At 45.5% G+C, this 21,539-nt stretch overlaps 1 protein-coding gene across 4 annotated transcripts in view; it reads right to left on the reverse strand.

Annotated features, from left to right (window-relative positions):
- Positions 1-21,539, reverse strand: part of PLEKHG1 (pleckstrin homology and RhoGEF domain containing G1) — a 201,611-nt gene that overhangs the window by 45,463 nt on the left and 134,609 nt on the right. For all 4 annotated transcript variants that reach the window (XM_080665864.1, XM_080665865.1, XM_080665863.1 and 1 more), the window contains one exon: positions 4,220-4,320. In XM_080665864.1, coding sequence (XP_080521990.1) covers positions 4,220-4,320 — 101 coding nt within the window. The remainder of the gene's footprint in view (positions 1-4,219; positions 4,321-21,539) is intronic.

A 21,539-nucleotide genomic window follows, 5' to 3' on the forward strand; every position in this document is an offset into this window, starting at 1 on the left:
CATAATTTGCAGCTCACATAATCTACAAAGATCACCAGCCAGAATTCATCAACAACTCCTATACAACAACATGGAAAAGAAACATCCCAACACACAGATAAGCAATGGATATGAGCCAATAAACAAGAAAAGATGCTGGGTCTTACTGTAATCGGCAAAAGGCAAAGTAATGTATCCCCCCAGTGGAATAGTACGCAGCAGTTAAAATAAACAAAATAGAGCTATAAATCTTAAAAACGTTGAGTGAAAAAGATTTGTAAAAATGGACATACTTTATGCTATGTTTGAAATGAGTGAAAGCATGTTACATAGTTTAAATAAATGCTTACACATATAGCCATGGCAACAAAATCATACTTGGGAATGAAACACCAAGTCTTGGATAGCAGTTACAGTTATAGAGACATATTAAGCCAGATTATACTGGCTTGCCAGAGCCAATTCTGCATATTTATTCCTAATTCCATGTTCAGTGATGTCTTGTTAGGAGCTTGAAATCTGCTGGGGTGGGAGTGTTTGCACCATAGGAATTGGCAAACACTGTCAATCTCAGGTTCTCCTCCCTTGTCCTCAGCCGGGAGAACTGGTTTACCATCACTGTGCCATTCTCCCCAGAGTGAAATGCAGTTGGGAGGAGTGCTCGTGGTTCTTCAACATTATTGGTAATGTTGTCATGCTTTAAAGAATTTCTAAAGCAAATATGGCATAAGGAAAGGCGTTGATAGAGCAGGGAAGGTTCATGGGTGTTTATCATAGTACTCTGTGCTTTTCTGTATTTTGGAAATATTTCCTGAAAAACAAAATCTAGTCAGTTGAAATGTTCAGGCCAGTATAAAACCATTTCCTTTTTGGCCTCTTCAATTTTACAGATTTAAAAACTTGCTTAGTTGGTCACAATAATATTATATGATGTTGAAAAACCTAGACCTGAACTAATAATAGAAACTCTAAAATTATTTCAAGCCCCAACCATAGATTTGCTGGATAGTGGTATCTTTGAAATCAACTGATGTGGGGTGGTTTATAATAAAGGATTCATAAGAGGCATTCACATAAAAAGTCACATCCATACTCTTATTTAACCAAATGTAATAGCAAAGACATCTGAGCTCTAAATTTAGACTCGATTTAAGAGAAAGAAAAAAGAAGTGAATAGGGAAATAATAGTATAGACAACTCAACTGTAAAAGTTTAATAAGAAGATATTCTTAAAAATAATAATAATGAAATAGTAACAACCTATACTAATAAAAGTGTAATATGCTAATTAGACCTGACATCCCTCCAGACATCCTTCCTTCTGGACAAAGCCGCAGCGGGCAGGCCTTGGCAGAGGCCCTTGGCTGAGGCAGTGGCAGGTGGGGGCTACGTCAGAGGCCCCCCGGCCGCTGCAGCGGCGGGCGGGGCTGGGGCCAAGGCCCTTGCACGAATTTCGTGCATCGAGCCTCTAGTAATAATAATAACAAAAATACCACCAATAGAGATTTTGGCAATTCAAAATAGGCTCGGCTGGGTTTCCAGCTCTACATCCTGGAGCAAAGGACTTTCTACACAGTACCACTGATTCCTCGTCTACAGGTGGGTACCCAGTCTCTAAGATGTGCATCTGGTCTCCCTCAGAGAGCTAAGAGGATGAAATGAGGTAATGCATGTGCAGGTAATGCATGTGCAGAAGGGACAGGCACAAACACGGTCACATAATCGTGTCACTGCACGGATGCCTTGCATATCATCCGGGCACTCATTCACTCTGACTCAGGTTATTTTGGACACGTCTGACTTTCTCGCTGAGAGAAGGCCCAAGGTAAGAGAACAGGGAACCAATTCAGGACCAGAAAGGTCTTCTCAGTCCTCCAGCTGCTGCAGTCGGGGCTCCATAGCCAAGGCCCCATGTTGCCAACGCAGGCGGCCACTCCATCCTGATCTTTCTTTACATTAGGAGACACATGAAGATGTGAACTGCAGGGAGTGAAAACCCTTCCCGGATCACGCCACAATGGGTCTGGAGTCAGAGAGGCCCAGAGGAGGCATGTAAGGGGATCACACACATGAAGCTCTGTGGCCTCTGAAGTAAGCACTAGATAAGGTCACTGCCATCAGCTTACAGCCAGACCACAGGGAGGCGTAGGCCAGCGGCCTCCCAGCATCTAGGCCTCCTCCCTCTTCCCACGTTCCAGTGCCATGGGTGGGTTCTGGAAGGCTCGAAGGGTTTTACCACCGGAGACTGCAACATGGGGGTTGCTCTAAGACCAACACATTCCATGAACACGTGGACTCTACATTCCCTAGTTTAGCTTTTTATTGCCCTTTCTCTATTTTCTTATTACTGTGTTTATTTTATCTATTCTAAACAGTGTTTCTCAACCATGGTGCACATTACAAACATCTGAGGACCTTGTAAAAATTCCTGATGCCCTGGCCCCACACCTGTCTAATTAACCAGAATTTCTGGGGTAGGAGCTACCATACTTAAGAAAAAAAGAAAAAAAAGGCTTCCAGGTGATTCCATCTAGTGAGTATTTCAGGTCGAGAACCACTGTCTTGGAACATGCAAACTGGGTTTCAAAGTTTACTGAATCATACGACAGAGATGTTGCAACACTGGTATTGTTGACAGCCCAGGTTTTCAGATTTGAAGGATGAGTTGATGCAATTCAGTTGGCATGTCTCCCAGAGGCCAGGCTGTGCTAGGGGTTAGGGACTCACAGGTGGCAAAGGAGACGTGGATCCTGCCCTCAAAGAGCTCACATATGCCAATTTCAACATGAAAAGGGGCGATTTGCCATTTGCACTGGTGTTGAGTCACACGATGACAGGACACCGTAGAACTTCACAATGGGATTTACTATAACACAGTCGATGTCATCACCGGTTAATATGTTGGTGTTTCTTCTGTGTTGGCCGTGAGCTAGGCTCTTTCGGTGGATCAGCTCACTGAAGCTTCACAGTAACCATATGAGGTAGATATTCTTATTGTTTCTATTCATTCATTCATTCATTCATTCATTCATTCATTCCCCAAAAGTTTGGATGCCCATATGGGCCAGGCCTTGAGCAGTAAAAACAACAACACATGGATCCCTGCCCTCAGGGAGTGTTCTGCGAGTGGGGTGGGAAAAAAGAGAAACAAGAGACATATCCTAAAAGTCAGTCATAACGTATGTTCGAAATTGCTGAATTCTGGGAGAGAAAGAAAGAGCAGAGCAGGTAAGATATGTGTGGGGGCGCCCAGTAAGTGCTTTGAGATAGAAAGAATTGAGCAAAGACTTGAACTGAGGACATTGTTTTGTTTTTGTTTTTTTCTTAATATATTTTATTGATTTTTTACAGAGAGGAAGGGAGAGGGAGAGAGAATTAGAAACATCGATGAGAGAGAAACATCAATCAGCTGCCTCCTGCACACCCTCTACTGGGGATGTGCCTGCAACCAAGGTACATGCTCTTGACTGGAATCGAACCTGGGACCCTTGAGTCCACAGGCCGACGCTCTATCCACTGAGCCAAACCGGTTAGGGCTGAGGACATTGTTTATTCTACTCCATTAAAGACTCACCAAAGGATATACCCATGGCTCAGCTGAAAAGCAAACTCAGATACTTTGGAAACCGTCTGCAGTTAACCTGCCTACTACCTGGTCTTCCGAAAAGTATCACACTCCATTTCAATAACTGATGTTTGCCCAGCTCCTTCAGCTCCGTCTGCCTTGCTTACTACGAATACGGTCTACCAGTAAGCCCTATGCCTGCTACATAGTAGGTACTTAATACATGTTTGAGTTAAATCAATCACTTTTAACTTTCATTATTACCGAATATTAATTAATATATAAATAACTGCAAGTATTTGTTGTGTGTTTATGGTGTCCTGCCCATTCCCCAGCCAGAAGAAATTTCCAGAAAGTGCAGTGGAGGTGGAACGCTGCAGATGAAGCCAGCGTGGATTTTTGGATGCTCGGTTCACATCATGGTGTGGAAGAAAGATGCCGCTGCTGTGTCAGGGCAAACAGGTCTCTCCTCTGAGCCAGGGGGATGGAGTGGGACAGGATATTGAGTAAATGCAAGACAAGAATACTTCCAGTGGGAAGACTTCATGGCATGAGAGCCCACACACTTTATGAAGTCAAATCAGCGACTGCGGAGATGTTTTCTTAGGACCACATTCATTTGAGAGACATTGATAATGCCCCGGTGTGAGAACAATCTTTGGCATATTGACTTACCTATTGAAGTGGTAGATATCCTGTATGTTTCCAAAAAGCGCTGATCTTTCTTCTGTCCCCAGAGGAAGTTTGGTTTGATCCCTGATGCAGTCAAGGTAATCCTAGGAAATCAAGGAAAGGATGTCAAACATTGCTGTCCTTCTGCAAATCATCTTGAGTTTGTAAGACGTATCTTTCACATCAGTTTTAGGTAATTATTATACTAATGTGCTCATTAACTCTACTATGAAAATACAGAGTCTCTCTTTAATTGATGATGATCATACTTAACATATTCATAGAATGGGGATTTTGACCAAAGAGAGTGTCATCTACATTAATTATCTACTCCCACCTCCAAATGCATTAGAGCTTCCCTAGATGGATAATATAATAACAAGTTACCAATAATATCAGAATTTTGACATAAAAACATCATCTGCTGTTTCCTTGAATGATATGACATCATGATATGGTCAAAGATACTCCAAAATTCACACAGTGAAAAGCCAGAAATACAGATCTTAAAATTTCTCATCACGAGAAAAATAATTTGTAACTATGTGAGGTGATGGATTGTCAACTAAACTTACTGTGTTTAGTTAACACATGGCATTAGTTAACATACCACAACACTATATGTATATGTTGTACACCTTAAACTAATACAATGTTATAGGTCAATTATATCTTTGTGTGTGTGTGAATAATATCTTAATGAAATGGAAAAAAGTGACAGAGTTGATTTAAACATAACCTTTAAATTAGAAAGAACTCAGTTGTTATAGAACTAAATTCTTCTCCAAATACCAATTTATACACACACACACACACACACACACACGCACACTTTTTTTTAAAAGCACATAATTCAGGCTAATAGGCTATGTTAATGACCCACGGAAAACTTTGAAATGAATTTACTTGTTTTAACATAGAAATAGATGCAAGCAGAGCTAACCGGGGCTCAGACCACAGTGGGTTAAATGTGTGTGGCTTAGAAGCTATTGGAACTGCTGAGAGAGGGAAACTCCTTCCCGCCCCCTGTGCTACAGAGTTCATAGCCCAGCGTTCTCCTTCCCCTGGCAATGCTTGCAAAAGGAACCCAGTGGGAGGCAAGAAGACAATAAAGAAAAAAGTGAAAACAGCTGAAACAACGTAAAATAAAAAATAAATACAATCCCCTGCCCTGGGCTGAACGATGCACCATGGCCATCTACCAAACGTCACAGGGGCTTCTGCAACCTTTAGAGGAAGGAACCCTGTGAAAACCAGGCAGACCGTGACAGTCCAGCTCCATAACCTCATTCCAGGCGCAAACACAACAGGATTTAGATGCAGCTAGCAAAAGGGGAAACTGAAATGTAAGAACCATCAGATAATTGTTTCTTTTCTTTTAATAAGCCAGTCACTTTCTCTTGCACTTTACGTTCGGCAGATGAAAAACAGGCAGGGTTTCACCATTAACTTTCTCAATAGCACATTTCTCAGTGGCATCAAATAACTTTTAAACATTCGAGTGTCTTAGCATTAAGGTCATTGTCATGCATGAATCAATGTTCATATTTTTTTAGAAACAAGCGTTGTGGTAACATCTGTTCTTCTTAAGAAAGTGAATTTCTCAATAAGAAATTAGATTCACAAGGTTTAAGTGCAGTTGACATTAAAAACCCACAATACCAAGACCTAGTCTCCTTACTTTTATGAATGGAGCAATTATAAGAGGCTTAGGTATCCACACAGGATACAGAATTAGTAGCAAATAAGAAATGCTGAAGGAAGTCAGAATTGATGTAATAGCATTTTGAATGTGTGAAAACGGAACTACATTTCCTATAAAAAACCAAAACCCTTCAAAAACATGTATTCACTGATATGTTCATAAAATTATGTGTGGAACATGGTTCCAAAGGATGGGCTAACAGTTAACTTGTACTGAATGGTTATATTTGATAGTTGCTTAATACTTCGATCAACATTTAAAAAGGATATTTTTATTGATTTCAGAGAGGAAGGGAGAGGGAGAGAGAGAGAGAAACATCAATGATGAGAGAGGATCATCAATTGGCTGCCTCCTGCTCGTTCCACACTGGGGATTGAGCGTGCCCTGACCGGGAATTGAACCTTGACCTCCTGGTTTATAGGTTGACCCTTGATGGGCTTGATCAATATTTTAAAAGGACAAATTGTACACAAAATTAAGAAGGTAGAACCGGAGGATATGGGTGGGTATGAAATTTAAAAAGTAAACCAGGAGACTATGAATGGGCATGATCAGCACCAAAAGGCAGGACGAAGGGAGGGACAAAGGTGACGGACACATGCCAGCTCCATCTGGCTGGCTGCTTTGGGGTTTAATGAGAAAACGAACAATCCTTTTCCTCACTTCAAGTGCAAAGCTTGCTCATTGGCAGAAACCTGAAGCTACATTCTTCATGTGAGGGAAAGATGGAGTTAAGGGGCTTGAAGAATTTCATCTGGGGAGAGAGACAAAGAACCATGGCCCCCTTCCAACAAATGATGGCCCATCGCCAACTGAAAGCATTTCAAAACTCCGGAGCCTGTGGTAGAGAAACTAGATTGTAAAAGCTGCTTGTTTTCTGAAATGGTTGAGAAAATAGATCGTTAGGAGTCCAAATTTTTGCAGGCCACTCTAGAAAACAGATCAAAGTCCTATGGCCACAACTTGTTCCCCCTGCTGATCATAATTAAGTCCTTTAAATATGATACTTTAACCCTAGACCAGTTCCTGAAAACTACTGTAGCATGCACTGCATTAGCAGCTGTAATCATCTGAGGCCAAAATGAGAGGTTTGCAGCTCAGTGATAATAACAGCTCATTCTGTGCTCAAATGACAGAGCAAGGACACCGAAAAATGTATTAGAGCCTATCAGGCCACTTACTAATTTTATTGGCTTGATGTTGGCACCCACTGCTACCTTACTGTGACCAATGAAGGATCAACTTAAAGCTTTTGCATTGAAAACAATTATTCTCCAAGAGGATCAATAATTTACTCTACTCTGGGGAGACACACACATACACACACACACACACACACACACACACACAAACTTTTCACCATTTGGATAATTTTGTTATAAAGTTTTAACTTTTGCCTAAAGTATTTCTTTTCCTACCAGTATATGCCTCTAAGATCTCCACCATTATAATATGTGTATATGAGTGTCCTCTCCTCATTAACTCTTCCATTCCTTGTAATGTCTATTATTGAAAATATGTGATAATCTAATTTGGCGCTATTGGAGGTGTGAATGAACAGGAGCCGGTTAAACTGCTGGTTACTGATGTGCAGCAAGGTGAGGGCAGAAATCGAAAGGAAGCCTGTAGAAACGTTCATAGCATTTTGACAGAATGATATATGTCGAGTCTAATGATAAGTTGGGACTTGTATTTTGAGTGTCTGATTTCTTCTATTTTAGTTTTCTACTAATTCTTGTTATTATTGTATTTTTCAGAAGTGTCAGTGTGTGGCTGATGGGAAACCACACACACACACACACACACACACACACATGTTCCTCATGATAGATAGGAAGAGAAGCCCTGGTCTGGGGAACCATCCAGCAGAGATGCTGTAGAAAATGGGGAAGAATTCAGATTCAAATTCAAAAAGGTTCCGTTCATAAATCCTGCTCACATTTCAAAATTCTATCTACCGATTAAAAAAAACCTTTTTTTTTTTTTTAAAATTGATTTCAGAGAGAGGTAGAGAGAAATATAGAAACATCAAGCACATCCCCTACTGGGGATCGAGCCCACAATCCCGGCATGTGCCCCGACTGGGAATCGAACTATGACCTCCTGGTTCATGAGTTGATGCTCAACTGCAGAGCCACACCAGCAGGGCCTACCCACTGATTTTATGGTTTATTTTTTTCTGTCTCCTTTCTGTTGTTAGCATATCCAAATCTCAAGACTGTGGCTGTAACTCCTCTTTAAGACTTTTGCCTTTATTTTGGAGGAAGCACCTTCTGTTTCTCCTGTCAGGATGGTCCCTGAGGGCTCTACCTGAGCAGAGGACAACGGCTGGAAACCTTTTCCAGAAAGGACTCATGTCTTTATTTGAAAACCTGCCTTCCAAGTGCCGTGTTACACTGGGCGCCATGGATACCACAATAACTGACACTTGTACAACGATTTACAGTTTGAAAGCGCATTTAGATTAATTCGTACAAGAATCCTCCTTCCCCCCCTTTTTTTGAGGACACAAGCATGCATGCCAAGTTCTGTTTTACAAGCTAGGAACTTAAAAATGAATAAAACATGATCCCTTCCCCCAAGGGGCTCCCTGTGTCGCTGGAAGACAAGTGTAAACAAATAAGTCCCACACAGTGTTCAGGCCACACCACTGGTAAGGACACAAGAGTGTTGCAGGGCAGGGAGAAGCTGAGGGAGGAGGTGCCGGGGGAGCTGGGCCTTTATGGATGACCAGGACTCTGAAAATAGAGAAAGGAGTAGGAAGGAGATGACTACATCCAGGAAGATAGAAAAGCATGAACAAAAGCACAGGGTAAGGAATGCGGGTGCAGACAGGCCCCTGAAAGGGGCTGAGAAGAGCTAGAGGGGGCAGGGCATGCGCCTGCACACAGAGACCCCGAGGCGGGGCTGTAAGGGGAGACCAGGCCGGAGTGAGGACAGGACCGATCACGGAGAATCTTCCACGCTCTGTGTGGGTGGTGCAACCGCTGAAGGATGTAAGGCGGCCAAAGGCCAGCCCAGCACCAGGGTGGGCTTTCAGGAGAAGGGCGTCTGGGTTCCCCTCTCTCCTCTCACTTCCCACTTGAAGGATGAGGGGTGCTGCTCCCCGGCTCCCACCGTGACAGGCAGTGAAGGAAAAGGCAGTGAGCCCCATCCCTGTCTCCTCCCCCACGCGGCTGCTCCGTCTGGGGGCAGGACTGACCAGCTTTCTCCTTCCTTCTGGTTTTCTTCCCAGGTGGCTGGGGAGGCAGGGCAGGAACACGGCGCTGCTTCGCCGCTGGGGCTGCAGAGGCCTTGGAAGGCAGTCCCAGGCCTTTCTGGCGAGCTGGTACCCTCTGTGCCTGCCCTCCTCACACCCACTGCAATACTGAGACACCTCTGGGGATGTGCAGTGAAAAGGAGACAAGGCATATCTTCTGGGCTCGCTCATCTGGATAGCAGACGGCTCGAGCTCCCCCGTCTTGTTCTTGTTAGGGTCAGAGCTCTGCGAGAAAGGCGGGCCTTGGTTTGCAGCCATTGTCCTCTGCACAGGTAGAGCCCTCGGGGACCGTCCGGACAGGTACGAGTGGTTCGGAGTCACAGGCCCCTGCCCACATCCCCACGCCTGCACTTTTTCTTCCCTCCCCTGAGGGAACTGAAGAGGAGCGATGGTGGTTTGGGGTAAAGGCAGTACGTCGGTTTTGGACACGAGAAGACTGTGGCCGCGGTAGGGCATCGCCCTAGGAAGGGTTTGTCGGGCATAGGATCTGGGAAGGAAAACTGGGCGGTTTGCTCAGAGCGCTCTGTGGGCAGCTGGAAGGGCCCCGCTCTGCAGCTTTGGGCTCCGTCTTAGGCAGCGTTGAGAGATGATGGGACCAAAACACATTCCCAGATTCCAGGATGTAGGGTCATGGCAAGTGTCTGGCCACGAGGAAGCAGCATTAGAGTATCTCAGGGCTAGTGAACTGCAGCCTTGGTGGGGTGGGGATCAGCAGGTCACAGCACCTCCAGGGAGTCTCCCTGGGCAGTGAGAACATCAAAAAGCCCTTGCGAAGAGAATTAGCCAAGCAAACTCAGAGCTGCAGGGCATGGGAAGCACAGAGATCCGTGGCTCACCCTGTGCGGGGATTGCACTCCTAAGTGGAGAGATGGTGAGGAACCCTGTCGGGTTCCAAGGATCCTGGAGCACAGAGCCTGGCACGCACTTCCCGCCTCTTCCAGAAAGCCTCAGGGAAACTGAAGGGGGAATGGAATTCCAGTCCAGTGACTATAGAGAGGTGCAGACTGATTTGGAAGTGGGGTAATAGAGGACTCTGAACTTTGAGATGTCGGACTCTAAAAGGAAGAGAGTGGTGGGGCAGTAACTGGGAGAGACGTAGGACCAAGGAGGATCAGTCAATTGAAGTATCCATCTGTCCACCTATCCATTCATGAATATATTTATCCATGCATGCATGCATGCATGCACGCATGCATGCATCCATCCTTCCATCCATGCATCCATGCATCCATGCATCCATGCATCCATCCATCCATCCATCCATGCATCCATGCATCCATGCATCCTTCCATCCTTCCATCCTTCCATCCTTCCATCCATCCATCCATCCATCCATCCATGCATCCATGCATCCATGCATCCATCCATCCATCCATCCATCCATCCATCCATCCATCCATCCATGAATGGACAGGCTGGTTGGTGTAGGGAAGGAGAAGGTGGAGGCAGGAAGCCTGGCATGACAAGCGGGAAATAAGTAGCAATGATGACACTGAAGAAGACAGAAGGTGACCATCAGAGCTGAGGTGAAGGGACGAGAGCAGTCGAGACAGAGAGACAAGCCCCTCTCCTGGGAAGTCTGAGCAGGGAGCACGTCTATTCGCGTGGGCAGAGACTGGTCACATTGACACTGGTCAGCTTCACTTTATGCTGGAGAAAACCAAATCCTAACAAGTCAGAGTATCGGACTGCCCCAGATGTCCTTCTCCAGAGGCGACTGGTTAATGCCTGATTCTGGGTTATATTCTAGCCCAGTGGTCGGCAAACTCATTAGTCAACAGAGCCAAATATCAACAGTACAACGATTGAAATTTCTTTTGAGAGCCAAATTTTTTAAACTTAAACTTCTTCTAACACCACTTCTTCAAAACAGACTCGCCTAGGCCATGGTATTTTGTGGAAGAGCCACACTCAAGGGGCCAAAGAGCCGCATGTGGCTCGCGAGCCGCAGTTTGCCGACCACAGTTCTAGGGCATACTTATATCTTTCAAAAATGAGACTTTAGGCTTGACTCACAACTTTGTGTGTGTTTTTTCCATTCAATGTACATGAATACACATAATGCTTAAATGTAAATATAGTTCTTTCTCATTCCTTACAATGGCTGCATTGTATATAATGTACTTAATAAAGATTTTGGCAGGCACATCCTATGTGTGAGGACTGTGTGAAAGGGGCATTCAGAAATAATTAAGACATGATCCCTGTTCCTCCAGGTGCTCACGTAGAGGAAGGGAGAGGGACATGTAAAAGAAGTCACACTGCAACCATGTGTCAGAATTATTTACAATGTGGGAGAGTATAGAAGAATACAGTTTCAAATGAAAGAAACCTTTATCTTTCTTCCAAATAAGCCACGAAACAGGGTTTATAGTAAAGTTTCCTGCTGCAGCCTGCAGATAAGGTATCAGAAGTCTAATCTCCAAGTTAATCTCTCTTCTTTCTCTCTCCACATCCACGGGGGAGGAAGGTGGCACCAAAGACAGTGGGTGAAACCTGGGGGTCTCTGGCCACGCCCTCGGCTGGAAACAAAAGCTCTGAGTGTGGGAACAATGTTTTTCCCGAGTTAATACACCGGTAGCCCCCACACCACAGAGCACTGGGCTGAAAATACAATATGTCATCAACGGGACACAAATCTCTCTGCCAGCATTGTTGGGGTGGGGAGACAGGGGCCACGGAGACAGGAGGAGGAAGGGGAGAATAAATGGGGTGGGGAGAAGCGGGGAAGAGGTGGAGGAAGCAAAAGAGAGTGGAGGGAGGGGTGGAGAGGAAAGAGAAGGAAAAAGAGAGAGGAGGAAGAAGAAAGATCAAGTAAGAGAGAGAAAGAAAGATAAACACACATTTGAGAGAGAGAATGGGGAGGGGGAGGAAGAGAGGGAGAGAGGTAGAGAGAGACAGATCTGAATAAAGTTAAAAGCAGCCTCTGTTGCTGATACATCAGTTCGTATTCAGCTTTCCTAATTGATGGCAGAGAGGCTCATTTTGGGGGGTAATACGTGGAAGTCAGTGCTGACGGCTCTGACATGTTGTAGTAAGAAAATAAAAACTGGGAGGTTTCGGCCTCTTTTACCTTCTACCACCTTTTCAATACAGCAAACATCAGAAAAAAAATGTCTGGAATGGCCTTCTCGTTAAGCTGTGACAGATGATACGTGTGCCCGTTCAGTCACCTCATTGTTCCACCTCTTCCCCTGGAAGAAGGGGGCCAGCGCTCCTCTCGGGCGGGACTGGACAGCTAGGCCTAGAAGGGGAGGGTTGGGCAGTTCTTCCAGAAAGAGACACTGGGGGACGGGAGGGGGACTGGAATTCTGTTAAAAACAGCAATGCTGAGAAGAAAGAGCAATAATAATAATCTCTGCTTGAAGATAGTTGGGAATATCTGGTTTCCCTCAAAGACTTTAGGCAGAAACTGTCTGTGAACGGGCAGTCTACATACCCTAACGACACAAGCAGGGTATTAAGAAGCGGGATTAGCATTACTTTGTTAAAGTTCTTAGCACAACGGGAGGCACCCTTTTCCACACTTCTGACCACCATTACAGAAACCATTTGTCTTTATTTACCCCCTATTGGTACCAGGAGGAATCATTTGATGAATGTAAATTTAAAGAAATCTACAAAAGCGTTACAATAATTAAAAAGTTTCAATAATTAAAAAGTTTCATACAAAGATAACACTAACATTAGTCTCTTCTATTGCCCTTAGTTATAACAATGAGAAAATTTCTTGAGTCCCTTCTGTAATAACATAGCAGAAAAATTCTCAATTGCTGTGTTAGTTTAAAACTCGTGCTTACAGCTTTCTTTTTTTTTTAAATATATTTTATTGATTTTTCACAGAGAGGAAGGGAGAGGGACAGAGAGTTAGAAACATTGATGAGAGAGAAACATCAATCAGCTGCCTCCTGCACACCTCCTACTGGGGATGTGCCCGCAACCAAGGTGCATGCCCTTGACCGGAATCGAACCTGGGACCCTTCAGTCCGCAGGCCGATGCTCTATACACTGAGCCAAACCTGTTAGGGCATGCTTTCAAATTACATTGACAATGTTTTCCTATGCAAAGGAGAGGTGGGCACCCCCCACAGAGATCCCAATGCCTGTGGAAATACCTTTCCATGCTTATTTGAAACCTACCACTGCTTTTTTCTTGCATCTTTAATCCTGTCATCATTTCTAGCACACACACACACACACACAAAAGAAAGAAAGAAAGAAAGAAAGAAAGAAAGAAAGAAAGAAAGAAAGAAAGAAAGAAAGAAAGAAAAAAGTAAGTCTATTTGGGATAATCTCTGTGCTTACTAAATGTACAAAAATGTAAAATATGTTTAAATCTTCAAAATGGGCAACCAGAGAGTTTGCCAGAACCTTCCAGAATAAAGCTTACAGCAGGCTCCCTGTGGGCCCTAGGAGATAGAGAGTGGAGGGAGTTTATTAACCACTTCTTTGAGAATGAGCCTTCCAGAGGTCCCACGTTTCACCAACTCTCCCCTATGTCTTCCTCCTTCATGGGTAACTGTACCTAGCATGACTTTTTGACTCTTACTCTCCAGGTCCCCGGGCAGGTAAGGAAGCAGCCAGATACTATTAGGGCTCTAACCCCGGAGGAGAAAAGGGGAAGCCTGACAGGGGGTGGAGGGGTGTGATGTCCTAGCGAAGCTTTAAGTACCTGAAAATGGGAAACTGATTCATCTCAATTGTAATCACACTGCTGCTGGTGTAATTCGAAACATGGTAATTAAGGAAAATTAAATAAAGCCCAAAGGGTTTGGTCTATGGGAAAGAAAAGAAAAGATCAGTAAAACAAATGTATATTATTAGATCATCTGAAGTTTAATTCCTCTTCACTGCTACTTATTACTACCATCACCATTATTATTATTATTATTATTATTATTATTATTATTTATTGGTAGGTACTGAGCTCCCTGCTTTATATGCATTATCTCATTTAATCTTCACAGCAAGTTTAGGAAGTGGGTCCCATTATTAATCCCATTTACTGGAAGCTTAGGAAGGTCCCATGGCCCCCCAAGGTCATCCAGACAATGAGTGACTCGGTTGTATTCGCACCAGGAGCAGCTGCCCATGGCCTGGGCTCCGAAACCCTGCTCTACTGCTTCCAAGGTTTAGTCCTTAAGACAGTAGGAGCTGTTTGCTGCTGACCTCGTCTGGGACTACGGGTGGTTTTTAGCAGGTGTTGGGTAGGCGCTCACCAAAGATGACAGCGCTCCCTGACCAGCACCTCCCGTGGGCCAGGATCTCCACTGACTGTGCGAACAAGTGTCTGTCCATCCACGTGCTGAGCCTGCTCCTTCCTGTTTTCATCAACCACCGGCCAGCCCGCCAGCCAGCGGTCAACCACCTGCCCTTTTACTTCCCACGCTGCCTCAGGCCTGCCCGTCCCAGGTTTCCTTCCTGCCTCCCCTCGGGTGCGTGGCTCTCTGCCCCCTCAGGTGTCACCCAGGAGGGTCAGCATCAGTTCTAAGTTTGCATGACGCTCTCCATGTGGCCCTCCCATCGGGCCCCCCTTTACAGAACCAGGCGCTGGGAACCACGCCAATGGATTCGTCCCACCCTCCTGGCACCAGGATACTAGTAAGTACCTACAAAAATGTCCAAGATGAAGCGCCTGGAAAGCAGGACAGGTGGAAGCCACGGGATGAGGGGTCGCTATGAAGTGCAGATCAGTCAGAAATGAGGAGAGGCAGCAGCTCTGCACGCGTGGGTTTTGTCAGAGGGGAAGGCCGAGCTGCTGGAATGGAAAGGATGAAGGCCCTGCTGAGAAAAGATCCCTCTCAACGGTGGACGAGCAACTTCTCTGACCGCCTCACGCGGAGCCCACACAAGGAGCAAGCTTGTAGGAGAGCGCCTGGCACCCCCCTGAGCACCCCTGGGTGTTACCAGCGAGGCTCTGACGTCTCCACTTGGGTACGCTGGACCTAAAAGCCTTCACTCAACATCAAAATGTGGCCACTGATTTCTGCAGCAAAAATACTTCCTGTTCACAGACCCCCTCACCGCCCACACTTCACCCGAGGCCTCTTCGTTCTAGGGCACCCGCCGTTTTGAAATAAGGACACCAAAGAATGGCCCATTACAACAGGCGCAGACAGGTTCGCACGTACACATCCCGGTTACTGCATCCTTCACCTAGTCCCGCACTGGGCAGCAATGAACTTTATGGCTATGTCATGAGTCAGAACACTTTCTAGCCTCTTTTCCCTGAGACTATAATACAGTTAATCCTCATAGCAATTAGTCTGTATACAGTAGGTGCTCAAGATAGGACAGCTATGCAACAAGGCCTTCGAGACAAGAGCCCAGTGCTGTTCGTGCTAACTTACTTGGAACTCTAACCCTGAAACAGAAAAAACGTTTCAACCTGGACAATATGAATGGGCGAGAGGAAGAAACTGGAAGACATTAGCTGACTTCCCATCTACTGAGTCACTTTGACAATGACCCTCCAGGTCAAGCTATTCTCCTTGAAAATTGCAGTGCCATGAGGCTGTATATATTAAAATAAAGCCTTACACAAAGAGGACCTCAATGCGGATGAAAGTGATTATCCTGCAGCGGCATTCGGTAATCCAGAGCTAAATGTGGAAATGCATAGGCTAAGCTGTTCCGTTCATTGTGCTAAAAACAATGAGTAGCCCCGAGGGCATATCTTGTTGCTCCTCTGGGTATGCTCTAGTTGATCTCATCACAGTAAGATCTCAACCAGAAGTTATTTATTGACACAGAACCAGCCGAGGGCTTGGTGATCCAGGGGCAGCAAGGAGGGGCACTGTCCAGAGGGTAAACTGAAGTGGCCAGTATGATGGATGCTCCCCAGAAACTTGACCTCGAAGAGTGCTGGCCTCCTGAGTGGGGCCAATGCAAAGATTTCCTACGGCCCAGTTTGTGGCCGTAGAGTGAAATGTGTGATTTGAAGGAAACTCTTTCTCCTCTCTGAAATCCAAAGCACAATGTTTACGGTCATCTTGTTACTTAGAGGAGAGAGGAGGCGGAGGCAGAGGCAGAGGCAGAGGCAGAGGCAGAGGCAGAGGCAGAGGCAGAGGTGTAGGGAGGTAGAGGTAGATAGATCATAGGATGGTTTACAGTTTCCATAAGTGATTTTTCAACAGGTTACAGAGGCTGATTTCTGCAGCAGCAGTTTCACAATCTGAACAGAAGTACGCTCCATGCTTGTTCCTGGAATAGATGCAGGTTCCACCTGCAGGAAACTTCTCTCCCAGGACTGACCTGGGGACAGAGCATGTCACCGGGGACAGGACAGCGGATTCCTCCTGGAGGCTCCGCTCCTGTGCCGCTCCAGACAGGGCGGTGGGAACGGACAGGCTGCAAGGCAGGCACCTGGGCCTGAGAGCGGACCTGGGGTGGGTTATTGAACTTGCTGAGACCGCCCTGTGTCTGCGGCTAAGTAGGGAAAGTACAGCTACCCAGGTCTCATCTTCCTTCACGGGGTTAAATGACAAGGTGCGTGCCAGGAGCCCGCGCAGCGTGCCCAGCTGGGAGGGGGGCCTGTGGCGTGGCCATCTGTGCCCCAGGTTCCTCCTCAGTAGAACGGGAAACAGCCAGATTGGAAACTCTGTTTGTACAAAAGCAAGTGAACTCTATCTGCACACTGACAAGGCATCATGAGGAATTCTCCGCCACCTTCTCCTGCCATAGGAAGGCTCACCGATTGAGCAGCTTATTAGCCATCATTGTTGGGACGGGGTCTGAAGACTGTCAGGGAGACATGCATACACATCCCCATGACACTCGAGAGATTCCCAGACGCTGGCCCCTCACCTGCTATATCCCATGGGCAGTTAATCCTGCCAGTCCCCCCTCGCTCGCTTTCGAAACTGACCCCTCCTCTCATTTCCCACCAGGACTACTGCAAGGACACCCGAATGAATCCCCCTATTGTGGGTCCCGCCCGCTCCAACTTTTCAGGAGAACCTGGTGTGAGCTTTCTAACGCTCGGATTTGATGCATGCGTCCTGCAAATTCCTGCCGCCACTCCTCACAGCCTTCAGCTCAAGGGAGGCCCTTCAAGCCTTGCACCCCTGCCTACCTTCCTGGGCTCCTCTTTTTTAAAAAAAATAAAATATATTTTTATTGAAAAGAGAGAAAGCAACATCAATGATGTGAGTGAATCATTGATCAACTGTTTCCTGCACGCCCCTGCGACCCGGGCATGTGCCCTGACCGGAATTAAACCATGAACTCTTGGTTCATAGGTCTACACTCAACCACTGAGCCCCCACAGCTGGACTGGGCCCCTCTTTTTACCACTCCCTTGCTCCCTCCCAGTCTCTCCCCACCCTTTCTCCCCCAACACCCAGGCACTCATTGCTTGTGCTTTCAGGACTCCTGACCCCTGTTCTCTCCTGCTTCTTTGTCTTTATTCTCCTCTGACTGACAAGATCATCCCTCCTGCTGTCATACCCTGCTAACTCCTCCTCCAAGATTCCTCCCGGGAAACTGTCTCTGATCCTTCCCACCCTGTCTGGGTCAGGTCAGGTGCTGCTGGTGCATTTCTATTTATAATCCATGATCAAGGAAGCGAGGGTGGTCACCCCACAGTGCTCTGGGAATCTATGTGGCCCCTTGTCCGCCTCAAGACGGAGGGGAGCCACTGGCAGGGCTCAAGCTGCAGCTCGCTGGGCACCGCGTGTCTGCATGTCTGCAGAATGAGAGGCTCCTGGACACTGGGTCCACCTGCGAACAGGGCCCAGCCGAGCCTGGGAAGGCGAGGGTTAACTACCCCCCCCCCCCCCCCCCCCCCCCCCCCCCCCGCCGTCCCCGTCCCTGGGCTGGTCTCTCCAGCTCTCTAAGTGGCCAAAGTCCTATAGAACTGTAACCCAACCCCGCATTCCTCTTTGGCGCCCTCCCCTCCCCTTTGTCTCCCAACAGCATTTTCACCACACAACCTCTCCACGATGCCCAAGGTCCCAAACCAAGCATTCCCTGCTTGAGGCTCGGCCCGCCCACCCCACTCCCCCTTTGCCCAAGAAAAGAAAGGCTTCCCTAATCAAAAGTAGATTAACTCTCGCCCCTTCCTCCCTGTGCATTTGCATTTGGAACCCCATGCAGGAGGCTCTCAACAGACCCAGGCGAGTGATTTATCCGCTGCTGCTGCACGAGGACAAAGGCCGCAGTCTTTGCAGCGGTTCCCTGTTTACTGTGGGCTGCCGCTGGGCCAGGCTGCCCTCCGACTCATCTCCCATTGAGCGCTCTGAAAGGTTAACAGCAGAATTCGAGCCCCTTTATAAAGCTGGAGGAACACTGGTAACGTTTCTTGTTGCTCCAAAGAGGAAAAAAGGCTTGTTTCAGAAGAAAATACTTTAAAGTGTAGTTTTAAAGGAATGACTCACGCTGCCTCTTCCAACACACACACACACACACACACACACGTGCGCACACACACACACGTCCTTTTAGGTAGCACGCGGAGAAAATGAAAGAGTGATTTTGCTTCAGTGTGATTTTGCCATTTGAAGTCGCAGACTTGGGCTGCATGTGGCCTATTTTTTGGGGGAAGGGGGCCTATGATTCAAGCCCAAGAATTGTTATGAATTATTTTATATTAATTTAACAAAGCAAAGAATCCTCACCTTTAGAACAAGCATTCCACCTGGCTTTGGGTTGGAGAGATGCTTGCTATTTCTCATCATGCCTTTATTCCTTTCATAATTCTTTCCCTTACGGGGTAAAAATGGTTCTCATTTTTCATAAAGTGTCATCTCATTTCTGTTAAGGGACCAGCTACTGTACAAGATTTTCCTCTAAGTATTAAAAGCTAATGATAGTTAATGAAACGCTGACATGATCTACCACACGGTGAACCTGGGAAACATGTTGATAAGTGAAACAAGCCAGACACAGAAGGACGAATATTGTATGATTCCAGCCACTGCAGAGACAGAAAGCAGGCTGGAGGTTGCCAGGGCCCGGGGAAGAGGAGAATAGGGAGCTATTGTTTAGTGGGCACAGAGTTTCTGCTTGGGATGATAAGAAAGTTCTAGAAATGGACAGTGTGCAACATTGTGAATGTGTTCAATGCCAATGAATTGTCAAAATGGTGAGTTATAGACATTATGTATATTTTATGTTAGTGAAAACCATTTACAAAGTCAATTATTATAACTGAATAACTGCTTTGTTTAGGAAGGCTAGGCATCAGACAATATCGTTTAGGCGCTGCACCAACCATAATAAAATTTTCTTGCTATTCAGACTCATCAACAAGGACTTGGGTCATGGCTGGGCCATGATTATGAGTAAAATTCACCAGGGGGACTGAGGTGAGTCCCCACCCATCCTAAGTGGCCTTATACGAATTCATCAACTAAGGGGTTCTTTGCTCTGTTCCTTTGTGGTTGTCACATCCATCCCCTCCCACCCCCACCTTTGCTGGGGGCTAGGAAACCAAATAATGAAGCTGATTTTAAGCATGGGTGGTAAACAGGCTCTTAGGGGGAGCCTGGGGCCTCTCCTGGGCAAAGACAAGGATTTACTGTTCGGCGTTTGAAATATCTGTTTTGCCTGCTCAAAGCACTTGCTTATTTCCTGGTTCCATTCTTGAGCGCCGAGGCTGGCGGAGATGCAGTCTCCTGTCATTCTTAGGGTTCAGCTTGTGAATTGGACTCATTTACAGAGGACGAAGCTGAGGTCAGCCTGGCCGCTTGTCCCCGGGCACACCGCTGCCTGCCAGCATGGCACCGGAGCACAGGCCAGGGCCCCTTCCCTGAGCCAGTCTCACCTGGACTCAGCTCCAGCCAAAATTCTGAAAATGATTTCACCCCACATTGCAGCCCGTTATGATATCTGAATGCATCCCAACTACACGTAGGTATGCCAGGCAAACTAAAAACCACAGGATATATTCTTTCTAAATTGCAAAGGCAAAATAATTTCTAGGACGAATAATTTAACATAGATTAGAAAGCACAACAATATTATGATACTTAAAAACCTACCCAAAATTACTGGCTTTGTCCAAATAATACCAGTAATAATAATAATACCAGCTCTTATTTGAGTGCCTACTATATGCCCAGCACTTCGCTAAGCATTTTGCGTGGATAAACTTATTTAAATTTCACAAAAATCCTATTATTTCCTTTTATAGGTGAAAACACACACAACAGAACTTAGACTTGTCCAAGATCCTATAGCGAAAGGGCAGAGCCAGGATTTGGATTTAGTTCTTGCAGATTTTAGCTTTTCATCATTTTGTTATATTCCATGGGGTGGGGGGAGAAGGAGGTAATCTGTGCTGCCTTTAAATGTCTATTGTTTCATTTATCACAAAGGTGCAAGCAACATCTGTTCTTTGGAAGAAATTTCTGGGCATGGGAAAACTTCTCCCAGCTGAAGGTTGGTTGGTTTAGAACCTAATTTCCTGAATTCTGTAATTTTCTACCCACTCAGTCTAACTGAATATTCAAGATGGCACACACCCAAAGGCAGCATGATTCGGGTTCAACTGAACAGGACCTGTTCTAGCAAATCTTCAATAGAATTTTGCCCACAGGCAGTCTCTGAAACATATTAACAGTTCTTCAGCGGACTAGTAATAATAGCTATTCAATCACCAGAGTTAACTGAAGTTTTTGAAATGCTTTTTCATTAAAAAATCAAAATGTTGTCTTAAAAGAAAAGGCTGATCGAATGGGAAGGGACTTTTTAGTTGCAGGCATTTGTACAAGTGCTTGGTCATTAAAAAAAAAATGAACATACTCAGTTATGTCTGTGAAAAGTAGTTTCTATGTCCCCTCACCTCCATTTATGCTGTAAGTTAATCCTTTCCTTTAATATACTGTCTAACTGAATCTGTAAGTGTAGGTGCAAAATATTTTTCTAATTTTAATATCAGAAACACTAATAGTTACCTCTTAAATCTCCTTAAGACTCAGTGGTTGAGCATTGACCCATGTATGAACCAAGAGGTCCCTGGTTCGATTCCTGGTCAGGGCACATGCCCTGGTTTCGGGCTCAATCCCCAGTAGGGGGCGTGCAGGAGGCAGATTATCTCTCATTGAGGTGTTTCTTTTTCTGTATCCTACTCTCTCTCTCTCTAAAATCAATAAAAAAAAAAACATTAAAAAAAGTTTCATAGACATCAAATGCTATAGTTTGTGCAAGAATATTTGATCAAATAGTGCAAATCTTTTCAGTAATGAAATATTTCTAACTATTTGTATTTATAAGTAATCGTGTTTGTTGGTTTAAGATTAGGGTAAAAATCTATTTGTTAAAGTTTTTAAAAATATGAATAAACTCTAAACTGCCAAGAAAGATTGAAATTCTTTTAAAGCATGTTTTTTTCTTATAAGGTGGCAAGAAAAATGCAT

Source organism: Plecotus auritus (genome assembly GCF_963455305.1).
Source record: "Plecotus auritus genome assembly, chromosome: 4".
Taxonomy (NCBI): Eukaryota; Metazoa; Chordata; class Mammalia; order Chiroptera; family Vespertilionidae; genus Plecotus; species Plecotus auritus.